Source organism: Mytilus galloprovincialis, chromosome 3, assembly GCF_965363235.1.
Source record: "Mytilus galloprovincialis chromosome 3, xbMytGall1.hap1.1, whole genome shotgun sequence".
In the NCBI taxonomy this organism is placed as follows: domain Eukaryota; kingdom Metazoa; phylum Mollusca; class Bivalvia; order Mytilida; family Mytilidae; genus Mytilus; species Mytilus galloprovincialis.
Genome location: NC_134840.1, coordinates 69,594,724 through 69,617,238, shown reverse-complemented (window position 1 = coordinate 69,617,238; position 22,515 = coordinate 69,594,724). Strand labels below are relative to the sequence as shown.

General features: G+C 31.5%; 1 protein-coding gene across 1 annotated transcript; it reads left to right on the top strand.

Moving 5' to 3' along the window:
* Positions 1–12,520: 12,520 nt before the first annotated feature.
* Positions 12,521–22,145, top strand: LOC143066778 (77 kDa echinoderm microtubule-associated protein-like). Its single transcript, XM_076239588.1, has 5 exons — positions 12,521–12,603; positions 14,108–14,133; positions 17,256–17,382; positions 18,271–18,421; positions 22,137–22,145. Exons 1-5 carry the CDS (start codon positions 12,557–12,559, stop codon positions 22,143–22,145), a joined length of 360 nt encoding a protein of 119 aa, XP_076095703.1. The 5' UTR covers positions 12,521–12,556.
* The last annotated feature ends 370 nt before the right edge of the window (positions 22,146–22,515 follow it).

The window sequence follows — 22,515 nt, the reverse complement described above, 5'->3', positions numbered from 1 at the left end:
AATAAATAGGTTTAAACTACAAAATGCAATTTTACCATTACAATGATTATGTTGGTACACAAAATTTAGTTTTAATGGAAGACTACTAATCATATACTAAATGTCACATTTTAAGTGTTCAGATACATTAACTTTCATTTTAGTAGATAATTTATCATTAATTAAGGTGCTCCTGAATTGGAGGAAGATTCTCAAAACGGAATTTACAGAAAAAATGAATAAAATCGTTTTCTCCCCAATTTCATGTATCCCCACGGTCTTTGTTTACTTTGAATGTTTCACCTAGAAATTAAAGTATTGCATATTTGAATCATCAACAGCAAACATAATTATGTTTAAATTTAACAAATACCAATTTTTAATTAGTGCACGAACTCTGAGAATGATTTAATGTTTAAATAAAAACGAGTCCTTAACCAATCCAAATATCTCAATACAACTCCTAAGACACAATTCTACTTTTCTTATAACAACATAAATCTGCAAAGATGTTGAAATAAGAACGAGTCCTTAAGCAATCAAAACATCTCAATATTATCGCTAGGACATACTCCTCTATTTTTGTAACAGTATATATCTTCAGAGAATCAGTGACCTATTGTATCATTAAATACATATGTCGTTTTTTTTTTCTATTTAAATATTTGAAATAGTCGGTAAATATTACTATTAATTATAATCCTGGTACTTTTGGTAACTATTCACTATTAGTTTCGTTTTGAACCAAACTATGTAGGCAAGTATCTTTTTATTATTACTTCAATAGTAAAATCATACACGCATAAATACGCATAGATAAGAAATAATTGATTTGATGATGTAAATTCACCTGGTGTTTCGGTTTAGGTTTTATATTACCTAGGCATTATCCTCATCAGGTACCCTAGCCTTACAGCAACATGATAAAAATAAACGAAAATTCTGGGGCACGACACTCGGTGAATCATCTCTCTGTTTTCCTTAAATTGATTTGCAAATATTGTGATATAGCTTAATCGCCTATGTTCTATTTTAATTTAGAAGATGTTAAATATTCTTTTAAGTTCTTGTGTTTCTGGTATGCAATAATGGGTGGTTTATTAAAAAGTTGGTTTGCTGTGCCATCATTCGAAATTAAGTGCCAGTGTTTTCTTAAAGTTTTACCCAGTTGTTTAACTCTAGGATTAAATTTTGTTATGAAGCATAAAGGTGGTGATTTCCCTTTCTTCCTAGATATGTACCGTAATGTACTTTCCCTTGTTCTTTTCATTGTTGTTGTTATTAAGGGGTCAATTTCGTCTGCAACATAACCCCGTTTCTGAAGTTTGTCTCTGAACAATTGAATTTGTGCTTCTATGTCCTCTACATTATTAGATGACCGAATAAATCTTATAATTTCTCCTGTAATAAAACCTTTAAATACAGACGATGGGTGGGATGATGATCTATGCAGGTATTGGTAGTTATCTGTTGGTTTGCGATATAGTGTGATATCTAAGATTTTATTTGTAATAAATCTTTTTCCTTTGTACACTGTTACATCTAAAAATTGAACGTTTGTCCTTGAGGTTTCATGTGTGAACTTAATGAGTGGATGAATGTTGTTAGCTATTTCAAAAAAGTCAACCAGTTCATTTTCATTTCCGGCAAATAACATAAAGCCGTCATCTCTATATACTGACAAATGTATAATTTTGAAAGCGTGTGTAAATTCTTTCAGTATTTTTGAGATGATTTCAAAAATTCTCAAATCAGTTAAGCTTGGCGACATAGGGGCTCCCATGGGAACACCCACTATCTGTTTATATATTACGCTATTAAACTCAAATTCATTGTTTTCTAGTGTAATTCTTAGTAATTCCAGAAATTCTGTCCGTGGTGGGAGTGGGATTGCATAATTATATGCCATAAGTTTAGGCCATGCTCTGTACACAGCCTGAATTATTTCTTCGTGACTCAGATTTGTGTACATACTGCTTATGTCAAAAGTCGCTAAAATGACATCATCAGGTGCCTCTATTCTTTCAATTTTGTTAATGAAGAACGTCGTATCTTGTGTAAATGTCCATAATTGACGTACAATAGGTTGAAGAAAGTAGTCAATGAATTGGCCAATTCTTTCAATTGGACTATTACAAAGTGAAATGATAGGTCTACCAGGTATTTGAACTCTTTGAAGTAATTCTTTATTATTCCTGATTTCATTTCTAATGTTGAGGTCAATTTTGTGAATTTTAGGTAATAGATATAATCTGCCAACTTGAATTTTTTCGACTTTTGTGTCTAAAAGATATCTCAACGATATGTCATCTATGTGTGATTGTTCATGTAATATCTTAACTTTACTCTCTATTAGATTGTAAATCTCCGTACAGTGTGATATTGCAATTTGTTCGTAATGTATTCCATAGTTAAGCTGAGATAACGCTTGTTCAATATAATTCTTTTTATCAAGAATCACTGTTGAAGAGTTTTTATCGGCTTTTTTAATTACTATTTCTTTATTTTGTTTCAGTGACTGTAATGCCATTCTTTCTGATTTTGTTAAGTTATCTTTGAATTTATGCAAGTGTATTCTTCCTAATTCAATTTTAGTTGCAAATATATAATTTTCTATAGCTGTATTAGCAAAGTTTGGAGTATATCCTGATTTCATAGTAAATGGATGATTATTTATGACATTTTCATTGCCATAGAACAGAAATTTAAGTCTCATTTTGCGTGCCAATTTGTCAAAGCTTTGTAATAAATTACGCTTGATGTTCTTCTCAGCAGGGGCAGGTATGAATTTTAACCCTTTAGCTAATAATGATATTTCAGAGTCGCTTGGTTCTGTTTGAGAAAATACTTCAATATACTGTCGAGATGATTCTATCTTTTTAATGTGTCTATTTTTTCTGTTTAAGTCACGTTTATTTTTGAGATGTGTGCGAAGTTTTCCTTTGTATTTTCTTGTTTTCTTTCTCTTATCACGAGACTTGATGTGTCTGTTTTTCTTAGACATTATCTTTAGTGTTTCACGTTAACCTGTTTACGTTTAGTAGAAAGTTCAAATTGACCTTTTTACAGGCAATTGTGAATAAGATTGATTCTAAATTACTGTTCACCGTCTCTGTTGGAGAGATAAGTGTTGCAGTATTTGTTACAATAATTAAACTCTATTGGAGAGATTAATATGTATTTAATTGACTGGCAAATTAATCACTATTGGAGAGATTAATTTTTAATCATGTGCAAAACATTAAATCTCTATTGGAGAGAGTTATGTATGCATATTATCTGTTGCAGTTCACAGTAACAGCTAAACAGTATTCTGAATGAAATATTTTTAAGAAACGGAATACCACCGAAACAGTCATGCGCACACACTCTGTCATCTGATTGGTGTTTTAATGTTCTGAGGAACAATGGATTCCCACGTATATCAGTTAGAACCGCCCCTGTAGTAGTAAGATTAGATGATTGATATATACGTATTATTTGTGTAAAAACGTATGAATCGATTTGAGAAAAAAATATCAATAAATCAATGCCAATAATTAATTCTATAGATTTTTCAGCTATACCGTATTTGTAATGGATGTTTTACTCTCAGTACAGTAAACAACAAAACATAATCCTATGTTTGTTAGCAATACGGCATGTTCCTGGTAAGATATTATACACAGGAAACTAGATTGTTGAGCATTAAGTTTGAAACATGTCAAGTTCAATAAATAAGTAAGATATTAGCATTATACAGTCTACCACACAGCCCTCTATCTATCGCTATTCTGGAGCGTTCTCTGATCTTGTATTAAATGTCAATTAAGCCAGTATTCACTTTCAATAAGATATATGATTGTTTTCAATTATTATCTGTAAAAAGTTAAACTTTGTACCAAATGGTATGGTGTGTGTAATATGACTCCCAACAATGTAAACACTACAGGTCTTGTTGGAGATGAAGATTTCACTTTGTGAAAAATTTAGAGAGATGGTAGAAAAGTAAGTAGTTTCAAGATCTTAAATTTTATGCAAATGTCAAAAAAAGATAATTAAATAATTAAGTATAAAGGTTTTGAAAAAGGCATGAATATATTACCAATAACATTTTATTGCATCTCAAACTTTATTTCATTTATAAAGTGACTGAATAATTTGATAATAATTATAGATCATTTCTGTTATAAATTTTAAACTTCAAATTTAATAGACTGTGTGTTTGAACTGCATAACCTAAATTCTTGTTTTCAATATTTCTGATTAGAAATTGACAATATTTTTATTGTTTTAGAACTGATAGTCTTGGGTAAATTATGTTTGAAACTATTCCGTTACTCCGGGAATTATCAACAAAGCTTTATTCTGAGAACAATTCTACCTGGATATCTCTACAAGACATTCTCAAATTCCTTCGGCAACACCATAGTATTACAGACCATATCAAAGAAATTAAGAGATTTAATATTTTAAAAGAATTTACGGGACACAAGTTTGGTGTCTTGAAAAAAGAAAATGAACCGTATATATATATCAATGTTACATCTTTCCTGCGATACATCTTTAACCACTGTGACCAGCTTCAGATATGTAGTGAGATTGTGCTTCAAATACAGAGTAAGCTTACTCAAAAACGCGATGAATTCTGTTTTCAAAATACACAAGACTTGTACAAAGTTATTGCTTCCAAAAACTTTACTTATTCAAAATTACAGGATGTTGTTTACAATGAAATATCAATAGATGAAGATAAAATATCTTCACTTCATAAACAATATAAATCTGATTTTACTAAAGATGAGTGGGTTAAAATTTGTCTCTTTGAAATCCATTTTTTACTGGAGTTTGAAACAGCTGAAGATGCAGAGTTTGAGGAACAACTCGCATCAAAATACATCTTTCTTCAGAACATAGATGCTGTCAAAGAGATATCAAAATCTATAAATCGGACATCAAAAAGAACTATAAAATCAAGACAAAAGAGACAGAACACTGCATCTGAAAATGACGAAATTCACCTATATTCTGAAAAGGTTCACATTGTCAAGAAGGTAGAGTTTGAGCTAACAAATTTGTTTGAAAATGAGATTGAGAAAGTTGTTGTGTCAAATTGTATCAACAAATGTAAACACGAGTTCTCCTGTCATGTCTTTGCTGAGTTGAAAAATGAGCACTATTTGAATAATGAAGAACTGATTCAGACTATTCAGCTGCACTTAAACCGAAAGCATGAACTTAAATGTGGTTTAATTATTTTGTTACAACCTGACACTTTTGCCTCTTTCCTAGCAGATAATGGCAAAATAGCTCGCTTTAAATTCTTAGAAGAGTTCCAACAAACAGGTCTTCCAGAGAGCATCATATTTGCTTACAGACTACCAGATCTGACAACAACACCAGATATTGATATTCCTGAAACTATTCCACAATGTGAAGAATGTCATAGAAGTGACAATAAACCATCAGCTCCATTGCATTGGAAAAATTTCAACTTGTTACAAGAATGGTCACTTGATGTACCATTGTCGGTACAAATATTACTTGAATCTTTTGTCAACCAGAAAAGCTTAGACAGGTCATCTGAATTAGACAATTTTGTAAAGACCAAACTTTTGAAACTTTATAGTATATATGATACACTCTTGAATCTTACTAATAGAAATTACTGTGGAGTTTAACAAGATCTAAGTACGCAGGAACTTGCCATGAATTACCAGTCAGTTGGTACAGTGTTTAGCATTTCATCAAATAGTGGTGCTACTCTTAGTCTCAATTCTGCAGAAAAGAAATTAAAACAGAAAGCTGCGGATGACATATGCAACTACAATACCTATATCAGGAGATACCCCATGAAATACCAAACATTAGCAGGAATGAGAAACAATCTGGTATCTTTACAGGAGTGTTTAATAGTTGTAATGATGGACAACTTAGTACGGCTGAAGTATCATTCAGACCCCAATCCGGGTGAAAATAGATCAATGCAGCTATGCACACTGCCTATAACTATAAAAGGTGTACCTATTAATTTACTTGAGATAAAAGAAACACGGCATGATCAAAATATATGTGACCAATCTAATTATTGTCCATGCAAACTTGACCAAATACTAACAAAAGAAGATTTTAACCAAAGAATTCTGTCACTGCTACCAGAGGAAGAAAGCTGTTTTACACGGTTTAGAAATATGATGACCTGGACATTATTTGATATTTGGAAACAGATCGCTGAAAGTTAGTATGTTTGGTATATATTCTGTAATTAAGGCCAACATAGCCACTGGTATCAATGAATCAAACAGTACAAATCTCTGTAAGCAGGTTAATGGGTCGCCTGTAGCAGAGGTGGCATTTATATTTACCCTTTCCTTCCATTCATAAGTTGCCGTTCTTTAACTTCAGTTTGTCTCAACCAACTGATTTGAAACATATACATAATGTTCATTACCACACAACTAGTTAACAGTACCAGTAAACCATTTGAAAAAAAATAGTTTTCATTTAACTCAATTTTAGATGACGATGAATTTCTGATGCTTGGTGGTTTGGAAAGAAACATTTGTGAAAGTGATACATTAGAGAGATCTTTTGCGGCATTGGACATTCAACCAGAGGAAATGGGGGATATTGAGGTAATTTCTTCAACATAAAAAAAAATGTGAGCTATTTTTTTAAAGAAATTTATTTGGGCAACAAAATATTATAGTTTTTAAATGTTATAATCCTGGTACCTTTGATAACTATGTACACACATAACAATTATTTTTTACCAGATTAAAGTGAGAAAAAAATCATTTTTTAATGCAACATAATTGCTTTTGTTTTAAGATTACAAAAAAAAACATTTATTGGTTGCTTTTTCTTAGGAAGATTAAAAAATATGCTTTGAAACGGTGAAATGGTAGTTTATTACAAACACTCATAAGACAACAGTTGTTTCAAGCGAGATACATATTAAGCAGTCAACATTTTGTTTCAGATTCACGACGAATTAGTGCAAGAAACAGATTCTGAAGGTAGTGACTGTTCATCATCTGAAAATGACGAAGACAAAACAATTGATTATGAAGTATGTTTAAGTGAAGATGAGAATAGAGAAGAAGCATCAACAGCAGAAGAGATAGATATTGAAGAAGAAATCTATTTGCAGAACATTTTTGAAGATGTTGAGATCAAAATTACATCTGACACAGAATTAGACAATTTGGACTCTTATTTTAAACCTTTGGATCAATCCATTGATGCAAATACACAAGAGTCTGTTGAGTCAGAAAATGAAGATGAAAATGTACAAAGTACAGATGAGGTGGTAACAAGCCAAGGTTTAACAATTAACCATGACCTGGTTGCAGGGAGATTTGGATTTAGGCAACATCAATCACCTCCGATGTTGACAAGACACCCACCCCCTGCCACAGGTAGAGATGACGACATACAGAAACTTAGGGAGGTACTTGATAACATAATGACGAAGGTTAACTCCAATGATGCTGCACAAGGTGGTTTGAAAATACTATTTGCTCCGGACAACAAAATAGGCAGTAATTTGCTAAAACTCTTGTCTTCATCCAAAAAATATCAAAATTTTCTTCCCGAATTTCCGATACTACATTTGCGTAAATCAAAGATAACAAACTTTTGTACTGCATACAGGAATGCAGGTATTATAGAAATACTAAAATATATGAGAGATGAGGAATTCAATGACTGGAAAAAACTCATATCAGCCGAGCACATCAACATGGCATCCAAATACATAAGGCGTTTATCCATTGCTCTGAAGGTTGCGTTTGTATCTAAATTTTTGCAAACCTTACAAGTTGAAGAACAAAATGCCATGAAAGATGATTTGAAGAATGAGAATGCAAATTGTATGAAATGGAATGATAAATTTGAGAATTTTTTAAAATACGGAAAGTCGCGAAATGCCACATTTATGCTACATACTGAAATGTTGAATCATAGTGAAGAAATAAGTGCACTGTCATTTGCTGAACGACTTGGTGGTTCGGAGGGATATTCACTAATGTTAGCAGCAGTTAAGATGTCCTTACCTTTTGCATTTCTAAATGGTTCTACGTCATATGCAGCCTATGCTGTTAATCTATTACACGAACATTACAAATCTGGTAAATTTTATCAAAATGTGAAGGCTGCTTTGTTCACAACAACACATCAAAAAAGTCCATACAATTTTGGTGTGGACACTCAGAGAGAACTAGACCACAAAGATGTTCTAAAGAGCTTTAGATCTGGACTCTTTAAATGAAGCTCATGATGCAAGCAGTAGTACAAAAAGTTTAAATGAGACTAAGGATGAAATAAGTAGTGATCATAAGTGGAACAATTTACTTGGCCTTTCATTAAACCAAACTGACATTAACTTTATCCTTAGGATTGCACGTTTGATTCTCCGACAAAATGCCTTATCAACAGACGAGGACATTAAAGTTGTAAATGTTTATTCAATGCCAACAAATATTTTGCCAGAGACAATGCTTGATTCAGCAACATATGAAGCAGGAAAGTACTTGGTAACAAAATATATTTCATCCTTTGAATTGTTTGGATACAAGAAGTGTGACATCCCAGATGTTGTGACAATTGAAGGTCCGAAGGAACTATTGAAAAAACTGAAGGTTTCGAAAGGTGTTACTATCAGAAGGACTGGTACAAAGCAAGAATCACTAATCAAAAGTGAAAGAGATGTCAAAGAAAGTAAACGCAAAAAGACAGTTACCCGACAACATAAAATAGTAGATAGTTTAAGTTCAGAAATGAATGCCTGCCAGGCATTTATGAATTCTGATTGCTCAAAACCGAAAGTTCAGAAGTCGACTGGAATTCAAAAGGCCTTACTTGATGAAATAAAAAACAGCTTATCTATAATTAACAAGACATCCAGTGAATATAATGCTGACCTAAAAGATTTTCTACTACTTGGACAAACTGCTGTACCAAGTTCATTGTTTTCAGCAGCAACTCATGCAACCGTTGAGTTTGCTGGTGTTAAGTTTAAGACACGCTCTGTAGATGGGAAACTCTACTTAGAATATGTTGAAAAATCCATTATCAACAAGATTTTGAACATCGTTCCTTCACTCCAACGTTTAGTAGTGTGTGAGGAAAAATATACCTTTACTCCAGATGACTTTAAGGCTGCAACAAGATCCCAAAGGCAGAAGACACAAACCTATCTAATTTCACATTTGAAAACGAAAGAAGAAATTCTGAGCGCAACAAAATTTGACAAGACAACAATTATAACAACAACTGAGGGAAAACGTTTGATAAGTACATATTTGGCAAGTAATGCAGAAGACCTGAAGTTCCAGAGAAATATGGTCGTTGATTTTGATAGTGAGCTCCATTTGTCACTGTGTAACTGTATTTCAGAAGAATGCCAATGCGAAATATATACAAACCCCATTCAGTATAACTTTAGTCTTTTGGGAGAATCATCAATTCATACATTAGAGGATATAAAACAGTGCAAAGGGGAAGCAGAGATGGCGCAGGTAGATTGGCTCCTCCAATACCTTCCTGATTTAAAACCTGGCAAGTCTTGTATAAGTTTTTTATCATCTGGCGACATTGATGCAATCACAATTCACATGTTTACACTGTCATATATGTGGCCCCGATCAGTTGATGGAAAATATCTTCATCCTGTGTATATTGTTTTACAAAAACCTGGGTCTGTAATGGATGTATACAACATAACAGAAATCCTACAAATTCTTGAACAGGCCTGGAATGACCCTTATATTGGAATCAAAATGTCAATTTTTTTGTCACTTGGTGGAAATGACTTTCTCCCAAAATTTTATGGGATATCACATTCAACTGTCTTACAGACTATAATGAAAAACCAAAATTTGCGAGAAAACTTAGTCAAAGTACAGCACAACAACAATAAAATTGAAGTAGAATTTGACTCAAATTTGTATGTAGAATTAATGAAGATTCTGTATTGTCCCAAGGCCTATAACTACTCTGAACTATCGTTTGAGGAAGTAAGGCAACTTACTATTAAAGTTCCAACTATTAAAGACACTAACCAGAATAGGAATCCAAAAGTATGGCTACCAGCATCCTCTGTGATAAGAAAGTTGTCTTTAAATGTCATCTGCTATATTAAATATTTATTGACCGCAGGAACTGCTGATACTAGACTTCCTAATTTTTTATCGGACGGTTGTCTTACAAAATCAGTTTCTGGTGAAATTGAATTCGAATTAGGAGAAGAAGCTCATGTTGAAGATATAAGTAGTATGATATTAGTTCCACCAAATGTTTTGTTGGAGAAAAATAAACAAACAAGAAAGAAAACAACGTCCAAACGGAAGCAAAATGAAACACCACAGAAAGGAAGACGCAAGAAACTTCAAAACAGGACATCAACTCCCAAAAAGAATTGAGACATCTAACTCTGCACATTTTACTTTATTTGTACTTTTTGACAAACTTGTTCTTTGTATTTTTTTTCGTTGATATATTTAAATAAATACATGTACTGAAATATTAATCTTCAGATTTCTACACTTTGATTCAAATAACGGGAGGTTCTCATAGTTAGTCAAGAAAAAAGAGATAGTATCTTATGCTCCCCTGCTAAGCACAAAGCATTTACCATTTCCTGCAAAAACTGGTCAATATTCATTCTAATATGACTAATTATAATGCTACAATTGCATTTGTCTTGATTTTACAAAAGTAGGGGGATTCTGCTAGAGCCTTACTAAACTTTTTTTTAAAGAAATTACAGGTAATTATGAATCCCTTCATCCATATGGATATCTAAATCATTAGTACAATTTAAATATAATTTTATTTCCCCCACCTTTTCTATTTTTGTTTTACTGTAGTTTAAAATGTATGACAAGTACCAAATGTGTGTGATGAGTAGTAAATAAATGAAGCAATGAACTTTGAAATGAAATGTAATACACAAATGTGAAAATATGCATGTTCAATTATAAAATTATATTTTAATTTCAATCTTTGCATATTCATTATAAACACAACTAGGATTAACAGTTACTTTTGTTGTTTCCTTCTATCTTAAATATAGTGGGACATGAAATTATTTAATTTTCATGAACTATATTATGTGTATTATAATACATCTGAAATTCTGTTTTAATGTTTTAAAAACAATATCATCCAGTTGTGTGTACATAATCACAAATGATGCAGAAGTTATCGCTGACACCTGTGTAATGTTAATTTTACTGATAACATTAAAATTGTGATAAATGTCATTACTAAATGAATGGTGACAGCCACTTAAGTTTTATGTTGTTTTTATCTCAACAGTAGTTGTATGAAAATTTTCAATTTGAGGGCTGTGTGTAGCACTGTATTGGCTACTTATTATCAAGCTTCCATCTATTTAATTATATTGTAGCTGCTGTTTATTAGCCAATTGGAGCTTGGTTTTGGCATCCATCACTTTCAAGAATTGTATCAATCATAATTTCATAAGCTTATCTAAGCTTGTTTTCGTCCATTGTTTTGTATTTTTTTTCTTTTTTTTTTCATTCATAATTATGGGATTTGTAGCTGCTGTTTATTAGCCAATCAGAGCTCGGTTTTGGCATCCATTGCTTTCAAGAATTGTATCATTTATAACTTTAAAAGCTAATCTAAGTTTGGTTTTGTCCATTGTTGTTGATTTTTTTTTTTCAACTTGTTGTCATTCTTAATAATGGGATTTTATCATATATAATTAGATTAGCTGGTGCATGCTCAGATATGTTTTTTATTTGCTTTGAAGATTTATGTATCATTCATTATTACTTATTGGTAAATTATATAAGTAGCTTATCTTACGATCTGAATAATTTAGCTTTAGATATAAGATTAATTAATTATTTAGAAAAGACAAGATAATTTTCAAATGTCTTTTGATAACACTAAAAAGTGAAAAATTGTATGTTCACTGTCAGTGTTGCAGATACTGAAAAATCTTGTTTTAGAACTTTTTCAAGCCTCTTCAATATTTCTGAAATGATTAGTGATTTTCTATCTTATTCTTTGTTTACCAGTGTTTTGTATTTTTTCATCTTTTAAAAGATCCCCCCCCCCCTTTTTATGATTTTTTTAGAAAGGACATCTAATAATGAAGTGCTGTTTATCTCCTCGACTGTCTGAGGCCTTCTCACAATAATTTCTGTAATTTCTTAGGTTTATTTTTAAGTTGTATTTTTTTACCAGTCAATTTATTTTTAGTTTTTACATGTTTTACTGTTACTATATAATGACAGGGGACTTTAATTTGTTCTTTTACTTTCCCTTTTTCCTTGATCTTTGTTTTTTTTTTTTAAACCAGGACCAAGCTTGATTAACCTTTTGATAATATTTGTAAACGACCTTTTAATCTGGGATCGGAATGGCAGTGCAATAATTCTTTTAATTTTCCATTCACTTTTCTCACTTAAATGTCCAGTGAACAAACACAGATTTAATTGTAAGGATTTAAATCCAGATATTACATAAAAAGATGTAATTATATCTTAATTCAAATTTACTACCAGCTGGGCGAAGGTGCAAATTTTTTTATATTTCTGGGATTTTATTCAAAACAAACAAAATGGAGGTTGGAGTTGTAGAACATGCGATGATGATTTCTTTAGACGCGTAGGTTCATATTATTGTCTTGATTTTAGTTGACCTTCCACTAATATTCTCATCGTATAATCTTTTAATCTTTCAATTCTTTTAAAGAAATGTTTATGTCTATGGTTAATCTCTTACTTTCCATGGTATGTAAAATTTTGATTTTTAATGGTGTATGTTTATTTTTCTTTTTGATTTATTTTCAATTATGATTTTCTTTCAAACTTTGAAATTTTTTATTAAATAATTTTTGAATATACAATGTACATGTGAACAATGAGACTGGTCACAAAAATACTCCTGATAAATCATAACCAGTTTAAACCTATAAATACCTGTCAACATGATAAATTTTTTAGTCTGTTTGGACAAGTTTCATTTTAATTACAGTTTTCTTTCAAGTGATTTTCTTTAGAAATGTGGAAAATGTGAATTTTTTTTAGAATTTAACGTGTTGAAAACGTGGAAATTTAAACTGATGCAGTTATGTTCTTTTTCAAGAAAAATCCATGAAATAGTGTTTTCTGTTTAGCATGTTTTTTTCTGGAAAAATCCTTGATCTTTTCCCCCTATATTTGTCCTCCAAACCAATTAATATCTATTGTTAGTTTTATCATATGTTATTTTATAAATAAACTCTTTTATTTCCTTAATCAGAATGTATTCTCCTTGTTTTCTAATTACATTCATTTTTCAGTATTGTATTTTTTAGTATATGTAATATTATCATTTGCAGAGATTTCTCCTACCAAAAAAAATCTGGAAAATTATCGAATAAAAAATATTGCTTAATTTTTATTTTGAAATGATTACCTAATTTCAAAGGGAAGTTATGTCAATAAATAAAATTTGAAAGGATCAATATGAAAAAGAAAGTTACTGTGGATTCAGTATTATCAGATGGATACCAATTTTCATGTATTTCATGGGTATATATCAGAACCATGAAAAATTAAAAGTTTAACGATTGACAAATTTCTAATCGGAGATCATACAGACTTCGGCAAAACCACAAAATTAAATATCCACGAACATGTAAGTTTTGCTTAATCCCCGGAAATTGGTACCCTCAAAAATACATTAATCCACAGTATATATAGGAGCAGAAGGAAATTTACATGGGAGAAGAAAATCTGTAAATTGATAGTATTGTTTTCATTTATTTATGCTTTCAATATATATATATATAAATGTATTTCAATTATTTTAATTATTTATCAAAAGCTTCTGTGTGTTTTTGTTTTTATTTTTTTGTTTTTCATGGTCTGACAATATTTTAGACATTTTATTTGTTTTTAACACAGTGAATTTGTCAGCCTAGTGTTGACAAATCAACCAGAAATGCATGTACTTGAAAAAAACTACATTATATAATATCAGATCTTGTTTACATTTTTCTTTGCTTTTAAATGTCTTTGTTGTCTACGATTTTACGAGTTTTTTAATTTGCATGACACATGTTAGATGAAATTATATCAATGATGATAGATATGTGTTAATATTTGTTATTTACTTTGTATTTCAGTTCTAAAGATCCCCAATGGAATTCAGGTAATATATAATAGAGTTCATAAGCAAGTCAATATTATCTATAATTACAAAAGAATTATCATATGGCTCTTTCAGTCTGCTGCTGCCATTGGTCTCAACAGTATGGTTTGTCTACAGAAATATGAATAATCAGACTGCAAAGTTGTGGTTTCATCCAAAAAATTCTCCAAGGGTATTGTGATCGATTGTTGAATTTATCAGAATTTTGCATCATTTTGTCAATTGTTAGAAAAATTCTTAAAATCCAGATTCAAGTACTTAGTATCAGCAAAAAAAAAAAACAAAAGAGATTGTGTGCTTTGGTAAACTTTAAGTTGAAATGTTGCATAAATCATTTGATAATAGAAGTCTGATTGTTAATAACTCAAAACTAAGCTTTATTGGAAAACACATTTTAAGTTATCTGTTCAAACCATGGTAGCAAATTAAATCCAAAATTTCAAAGGAAAGTCCTTTATAAAAAAGATATATGTCTCATTTTAGGCAGTATATTTAGAGTATTTTTATTTAGAATTCAACAAAAAATAATATTTTAACTGCTCAGTTTTCAGTAAGTAATGGATTGGTTATGGTTTTTCTTTAATGTGTGGTCATTAGCTGAATTTCTGTTTTGTTTTAATTTCTAGTCATCAACTAAATTTCTGTCGCATTGGTTGCATAAGTTTGAAGCTTTGTTAAACTCTACTATGTTATTTTTGGATATGATCTGTATAAAATATATTTATATCTGATGAAAAAGGAAATAATATATTAATTATATTAGTAATTTTAAAAAGGGGGACAAGATAAGATATAAATAGGGGTTAATAAATGGGACAAGAAACCAAGGGGGAATAAATATAGGACAAAAGATACCAAGGCAAGTAAATAAATTGGACAGGAAACCCAGGGAAGTAAAAGAAAGGGAAACAGATATCAAGGAGAGAAAGTAAAGAGGGCCAAATTAGGGCAGTAAATAAAGAGGATAAAAACAAATCGAGTGAATACACGGGGCAAGATATCAAGGAAATATAAAGGAGCCAAAAGACATACAGGAGAAGAAAAACAGTCCACAAAACAATTCCTAAATATTATAAAACAGAAACAAACGGGAAATAACTTCCAATGCTAACACTAATGAAACCTCCTTTTTTGCTGAGATACTAATAACATCTAAGTATTTTAAAAGTTGCTTCCTTATTTTGTCAGTAGTCACTAATCTTAAAAAACTTAAATTTTTATTTGTGTGTTGTTCTTTGATATTTTACATAAAACGTTTTCTGATAACAAGTTTTTTTTATTTCCTATTAAACATGTATGAAATATTTGCCACTTAACAAAGTAATTGAAAATCAATCAGTATGTTAGGCATTTGCTTTAATACAGTGTGTTATTTTGTCTAATCTTTTGCTTTACATTTCTATTTTACATTTGTTTTCATTGTTTTAGATAGGTGATCATTTGATAATGACAAATTCTTGCTTGGCCTCCAGTGGCAAATATTTCATTTGAGTTAGGAGGAGAACATGTTAATGTGATATGACTAAGAATACTATGTAAGACTAAACTTACAAACTAAGTTAAATTTTTGATGTGTTACTTCACAAGGTATCAGCCTTCAAGGACACATGTTACCTTACCAGGAGACATTATTCGGATCTGACCGGTCTTTGCATTTTCCCCTCAAAATACTGTAGGGGGCCTCTGTAGCCAAATGTCTAGGTATTACGACTAGCCATCACTGAGGTTGTGAGTTTGAATCCCACTCATGTGGTTGCACTTTAAACTCAAACTTAATTGACTAGGATTGTCAGTTTTCTTATCGAAGGTTGGTAGTTTTTCCCATGCATTCCAGCTTCCTCCACCAATAAAAACTGAGTCAAAAGCCCCAAAGAAGGGGCTTTAAGTCAAATAAAATAAAACAGCAGGGGATCAAACACAACTTCTGCACTTGCATTGAACTCACTACTGGGAGACCACTGAGGTGATTGGTGATAATTTCTCCATTCTGCCCGTGACTTGGTGTTCAGAAGATATATTTCTTTAAACCAATGTTTGATTGCTGTTTATATAAGATAATGGGGAATGGAGTACTTTCACATTGAATGTTTTGTCAATATGAATTCAGAGAAAAATTATTTATACTGTTGAGGCTCCTAACAGAAATTCCTGGAAACTTTGTTACAATGTTATAGATTCTATTCCTGTTGAAACAAATATTGTTATACTTCTTCAAGTGGAAATAATATCCCAGGATATTACTTCCTTTTGGTACTATCGCTAAAAAGAAACTTCTATTTTATGACGAGAGCTATAAAGTATGATGAGATATGTGATGAAACAACCATAAAAGCTTATTCAATGGTGACATTATCAGAATAGGAGCATTTGGTTTGATGCTTGACAATGACAACAAATCTTTTCAAATGCTAATGTAAAGCATAACTTCAGAGTGAAGTGATTTATTTTCTAACAGTTTTGTAGGCCCTAATATGAGCCATGTATGTAATTACTTTTGACAATAATAATTCTGCAAATATTACTGTAAATTCAGAAGTTATTGTGTGCATTTATTATTGCGATATTGTCATATATCACTAAAATGTGATTTTGAATTTTGCAATATAGAGCAAAATCTTGTTTAGTTTATTTAAAAAATAAATTAAAATGCGAGTTTAAATTATTGCGATTATAACCTTGTTGCATTTTTCGACATTATAAAAACATCGCAATAATTTCTGAATTTTCTGTAGTAGAATGATGAATAGGATGTCAATGAAACTGAGTACCATGGATTTTATCAAGCAAATAAGCTGAATTCAAAGTAACAAAGTTAAAAAATACAAAAAAGCTATAAAACTTCAGGAATAACTGCTTTGAATTGCAACAGTAGATAAAAGCTGCGAAGGAATATAAATGAATAAAGGATAAAATATCAAGAGTGTTTTATCTGCAATATTAATGCTGGGAGGTATCACAATAGACCCAGCCATCATTTGATCATTTATTTTTTATTTTCATTGATGTCAAGGGAATTTTTTTTTTTTTTTTTTTTTTAAATTATATATATATTTATATGAAAACTTGTTTAACTTTAAATTGTAAATTTTCATTAATATTTTATTTTCTTCTTTTCTTTTCAGAGGAGGGAAATTTAAGAATATACCTGAGAGGACGACCAGTCAGTTTGTATGCTCCTTCCGACTTATCAGATTATTCTGTAGATAAAGAAGTGACAACACCTGACCAGAAATTACAACTAGAATATGTGTATCCTTTTATTGGAATTATAAATTGAAACTCATGACTCTATTCCAAATGTCTACAAATATCTTTTGATGCATCAAGTTTTACCGGTAATAGAATAGAAAGGATAATAGATATCTATCCATGACACAATCAGTATATGCACAGCTAAAAAACCACACAAAATGCCAAGGATTAGTGCTATGAGTTAATGCTGAATGCTGTACCTAATCTTAAAGTCATATTGAGGCCTTCAACATGGAGCAAAAACTATCATTTTCTTAACCCAATTTTTATGGTTGATCAATCAACATTTAGAACACAAAGTATTGGACACAATGTTGTTGAGAAAATTAAACACCAAATAAGCAATCAAATTATCAATCTATCCAATGACACAGTCTATAGGCTCTTTTGGCCACCATCATTGAGACAAAGTACATTTGTATATTGTATCTTTGATTTATTCCTGAGGATTCATTTATTTTCATGGATATCAATTTTCGTGGATTGCTAAAAACTTTGTGGATATTTGACATTGTGGTTTTCCCAGTCTCTGGATACAAAGTCAATAGAAAATATGATATTCAATGAACATTTGAACTGGTGGTTCACCTGAACCCAAAATTGATATCCAATGAATAATAATGAATCCAGTTAGTCAAATGTACGAAACAACATGACCAGTTTAAACTAGATTTGAATCATCTAAAGAAAAATGGTGGCCATAATAGCCAAAAGACTAAGTCATTGGATAGATTGATTGCTAATCTGGTGTTTAATTTTTTTAACAAAATTTTTCATTTCTTGTATTCTGTATCAGTTTTATGTCTAATAATATGCAAGCCATATAAGCCTCAAATTATTTATGCACCTTGATTTGAAAAAAATATTTCCTTAACTGTTATACAGTTTTGGATATAGAGGTAGAGATTGTAGGTCTAATCTGTACTACCTGAATGGAGAAGTCATTTACTTCTGTGCTGGTGTGGTGGTGCTCCACAATCCGGAGGAACAAACACAGAGACATTATCTTGGACATACAGATGATGTTTTAAAAGTGGTAAGTTGAATTGTATAGCTCCTTTTAGAACTAAACGCATGTATTGACCATAATAAATGTACAAAAGAAAATCTGTTACTGAATTTTATGTCAGTTAAGAACAACATGCTTATAGCATAACCAATCACGAAACATGTGGGGATGTAAAAATACCCTGCTATGTTCTGTTCATGTTTTTATACCCCTGCTTTAAAAAAGGGGGGTATACTGTTTTACCTCTGTCTGTCCGTTCGTCAGTCAGTCCGTCCGTCCGTCCGTCCGTCCGTCAGTCAGTCCGTCCCATGAATATTTTTCGTCGCATTTTTCTCAGGAACTACAATACAAGGATTTCTGAAATTTGGTTTCAGGGTTAATTTAAGTCAGCTATACTGTGTGATGCATTTTCAGATCGATCACTTGACAAGTTCCTGTTTACCGAACACTTGTATGATTTTACACATGATAGCCAAGTTGAAAATTTTCGTCACACTTTTCTCAAGAACTACAATACATGTACAAGGATTTCTGAAATTTGGTTTCAGGATTTATATAAGTCAGCTATACCGTGTGATGCGTTTTTAGATTCATCACTGGACAACTTCCTGTTTACCGAACACTTGCATATTTTTACACTATTTATTTTTTCGTCACTTTTTTCTCAGGAACTACAATACAAGGATTTCTGAAATTTGGTTTCAGGGTTTATCTAAGTCAGCTATACCGTGTGATGTGTTTTCAGCTTGATCACTTGACAACTTCCTGTTTACCAAACACTTGTATGATTTTACACATGATAGCCAAGTTGAAAATTTTCGTCACACTTTTCTCAGGAACTACAATACAAGGATTTCTGAAATTTTGTTTCAGGATTTATATAAGTCAGCTATACCGTGTGATGCGTTTTTAGATTCATCACTCGACAACTTCCTGTTTACCAAACACTTGCATATTTTTACACTATTTATATTATCCACTTGCAGTGGGGGTATCATCAGTGAGCAGTAGCTCGCAGTTTCACTTGTTGTTAGCTGTTTTTCTGCTTTGGATGGATCTGATGAGTTTAGACTTTTTCAAATGATTCTTATAGTTTGTTCTTATATTGTACTGTTACACCACTATCCCATGTTAGGGGGAATGTTTTGAGCACTAGGAAACATGTTTAACATGCCTTTCCCAGTCAGTAGCCAGTAATTCAGTGATTGGGTTGTTGCTGTATATCATATTTCTTTTTGTACATACTGCTATTTTTCTTGTTTGAAATATTTTACATTTGTCATTTAAGGGGCCTATATAGCTGACTATGCATCATGAGTTTTGTTCTATGTTGAAGTCTGTACAATGACTTCTGTCTCATTTGGCTTCTGATGGAAAGTTGTTGTATTGGCAATCATATCACACTCTTCATATTTTCATATGGATGGCAGATTAATGCTATATTTACCCGATTGTTAACACTGATCACGATAAAAATTATATAGATATAACAAAAAATAATGAAAACACTCTATCTAGATAGTCATGGCTTACAACGTAAATAAAACACAAATAAGATTCCTAAAATTTCGGTCAATAGTCAGGTCTCATCTTTAGAAATATTCATTATTAGCACAAAATTCTGTATTTACAGTTGAAATTATTTTGCTTAAAGTATTTTTGTTGTTAAAGATTTCTGACCAACATCTGACCAACATCCTAGACCATTTAGATAAGGTAATATATGACAAATCTGACAGTTTCGACTTCGGGGACCCTTGATTATGAGTATTGCTATCTTAATTACAACATTTGCATTTTACTATCCAAATTACATAATGGTGAGACATATCTTTGTGTAAACAGTTTATATTTCAAAGTGATTTGTTGAACCAGACATAATCATTATTTAATTTTCTTAAAATTTAATATTTGCTCTAAGAACTTGAACAGGTGAAAAATAAATCAGAATGGTATATAGTGCAACTTTATATTTGAATCTTCGGTGGAGCTTTACTGTTTGCAGTGTATTCTCAAAGGCATTTAATGTTAGATAAAATGCTGTTGGTTTTTTTTTTAATTGGATATATTTGAAAATTACCTCCAACAAACTTGGTTATGAAAATAAGGAGATATAGTATGATTAATTTACCAATGTGACAACTACTAGTATCAATCAAAGTTCAAATGTAAAAACACAACAGAATTTTATGAAGCTTTGTAGATAATTAGGACATAATATGTAAATGAACATAAAAACTTAGGAATCTGGTCAAGTTTTGTTTGCCCAGTGACAATGGAGTCCTGGTATATGTGAGCATGCTAAAGAAGGTTCTTTAATTTATCAATGACAACAATTAAGTCAAATTTGTTAATGAATGTCACTTTAATTTAGAGAAGGTTCTATATGGACATTTTTAAGCTTTTAAACCACTTCCTCATAAGCGATGGCATGTATTTTTGCACTTGATATTTCTTCTTCAAATTCTCGGCTTCCAATATATATTGTTCTCTTGTTGTCAGTGGCAATGCTGTAAGGAAGATCTATTCCAAGGTCTGTACAATGAATGAATTTGATGCATGAAGCATCATTGTTCAGGAGATATAACATCCTGGTACTTGTGTCTATGACCAGAGCAGAGTTGAAGGACACTTTAGCTATGTCACAAGGTTTGAAGGGAAAGTCGTCGGTATTTATGTCCGGATGACCTTTAAATACACCCCTCATAGAATCATCTTTTCCTATAACCACAACACGACCATTATGATTTTCGGAGGTGCAGTCAATTACATAGATTGTTCCTGTATTGTCCGTGGTTATTTTGAATGGATAAGAAAACCAATTGTTATCGTATGTTTTGATGTGGGTTCCTTCTGTATCCATAACGATCACTTGTCTTGGTCCAAGGATGGGAAATGAAGGTCCAAATTCACGAACTCCAACTATTATTTTATCATCAGGCGAAACATGAACACTTTTAATTATATGTGGTGAAACATCATATTTTGAAATCTGCTGTTTGTTTTTTTTACGTGAAATAATTGTAAGTGTTGTTTCTAAGGTTGCCAAAAGCAGGTCATCTTTTGATGTTATGGCCATATCATAAATCTTCATATCCTGGAAGGACTGCATTGTTTCAAAAGAACTTTTATTCCATTTGACGTTATATAACTTTTTAGAAGGATAATCTCCAATCCAAAGTGAACCGTCTGCTTTGCAAGCAAGTTCATCAGTTGCCTTAAAGTTTGTTGTGAAGTATTTTTCAACTTGAAAGCACCTGTTAATGATAACATTGGCGTCATTGGTTGTCTCTTTCAAAGTTCCATGAGAAATAGTGCTAGGAGTGACTTCCCTTGGAACATATGACGGAAGATGAGTGTATGTTGTATTGATAGGTCTTATTTTGGTGTTTGGTGATTTCTTAATGTTCTCTGCTGTTAAGAATACATCTTTTGCATCATGGGAGTTTAACACTTTGTTGTATTCTGTGTTTTTGATTTCTAGATGTTGAGTTTCCATATTTCCTCGATCGTATTCGACTTTGATTGATGAAGTAAAAATATTCCACCTCAGGTCTAGACCACTTAAGAGCTTTTTGGTATGCTTATCAATACGATCTTTGAGATCTTGATCTCTCTGAAGAATCTTCTGTTTCTCTGCTTGCAGTTTTTCATTTTCGTCAGATGTTAGAACTTCAAGTGTTGACATACCTGTTGCAAGATTTAAGACTTCTATATCAAGTTGATAATTATTTTTCTTTAGTTTACCTAAACTATAAAAGTAACCATCCTTTATATCAACAACCTCATGTCTGGCTTTGTGACTTTTCTTAATACACTTTTTACAAACTTTGGTTTCACATGTTTTACAGAATCTTTTGCAGATATTTTCTGGATGTTCTTTGCACATTATATTGGAAAGGTCTTTTTCAATTTCCAGGTCTTTAATCTCAGCTTTGCCAATATCCTCGATAGCAATGATCTTGTGTTCCTCTGACGATCTTACTTTTTGATGAATTTTACAACATTTGGTACACAGATAATACTCGCATTTTAAACACTTCCATTGAATTTGATTATTTTCTTCACACAATTCACACATTAATGGTGCTTGTGATCCTGAAGCCATGTTGATTGAATGA

Excerpts from the sequence above, each read along its gene's own strand:
- LOC143066778 (XM_076239588.1), top strand. The coding sequence starts at position 12,557 with ATGGAGGTTGGAGTTGTAGAACATGCGATGATGATTTCTTTAGACGC. Across the intron at positions 12,604-14,107 it reads ATGATGATTTCTTTAGACGC|TTCTAAAGATCCCCAATGGA; the intron begins GTAGGTTCATAT and ends TTTGTATTTCAG. Across the intron at positions 14,134-17,255 it reads AGATCCCCAATGGAATTCAG|AGGAGGGAAATTTAAGAATA; the intron begins GTAATATATAAT and ends TTTTCTTTTCAG.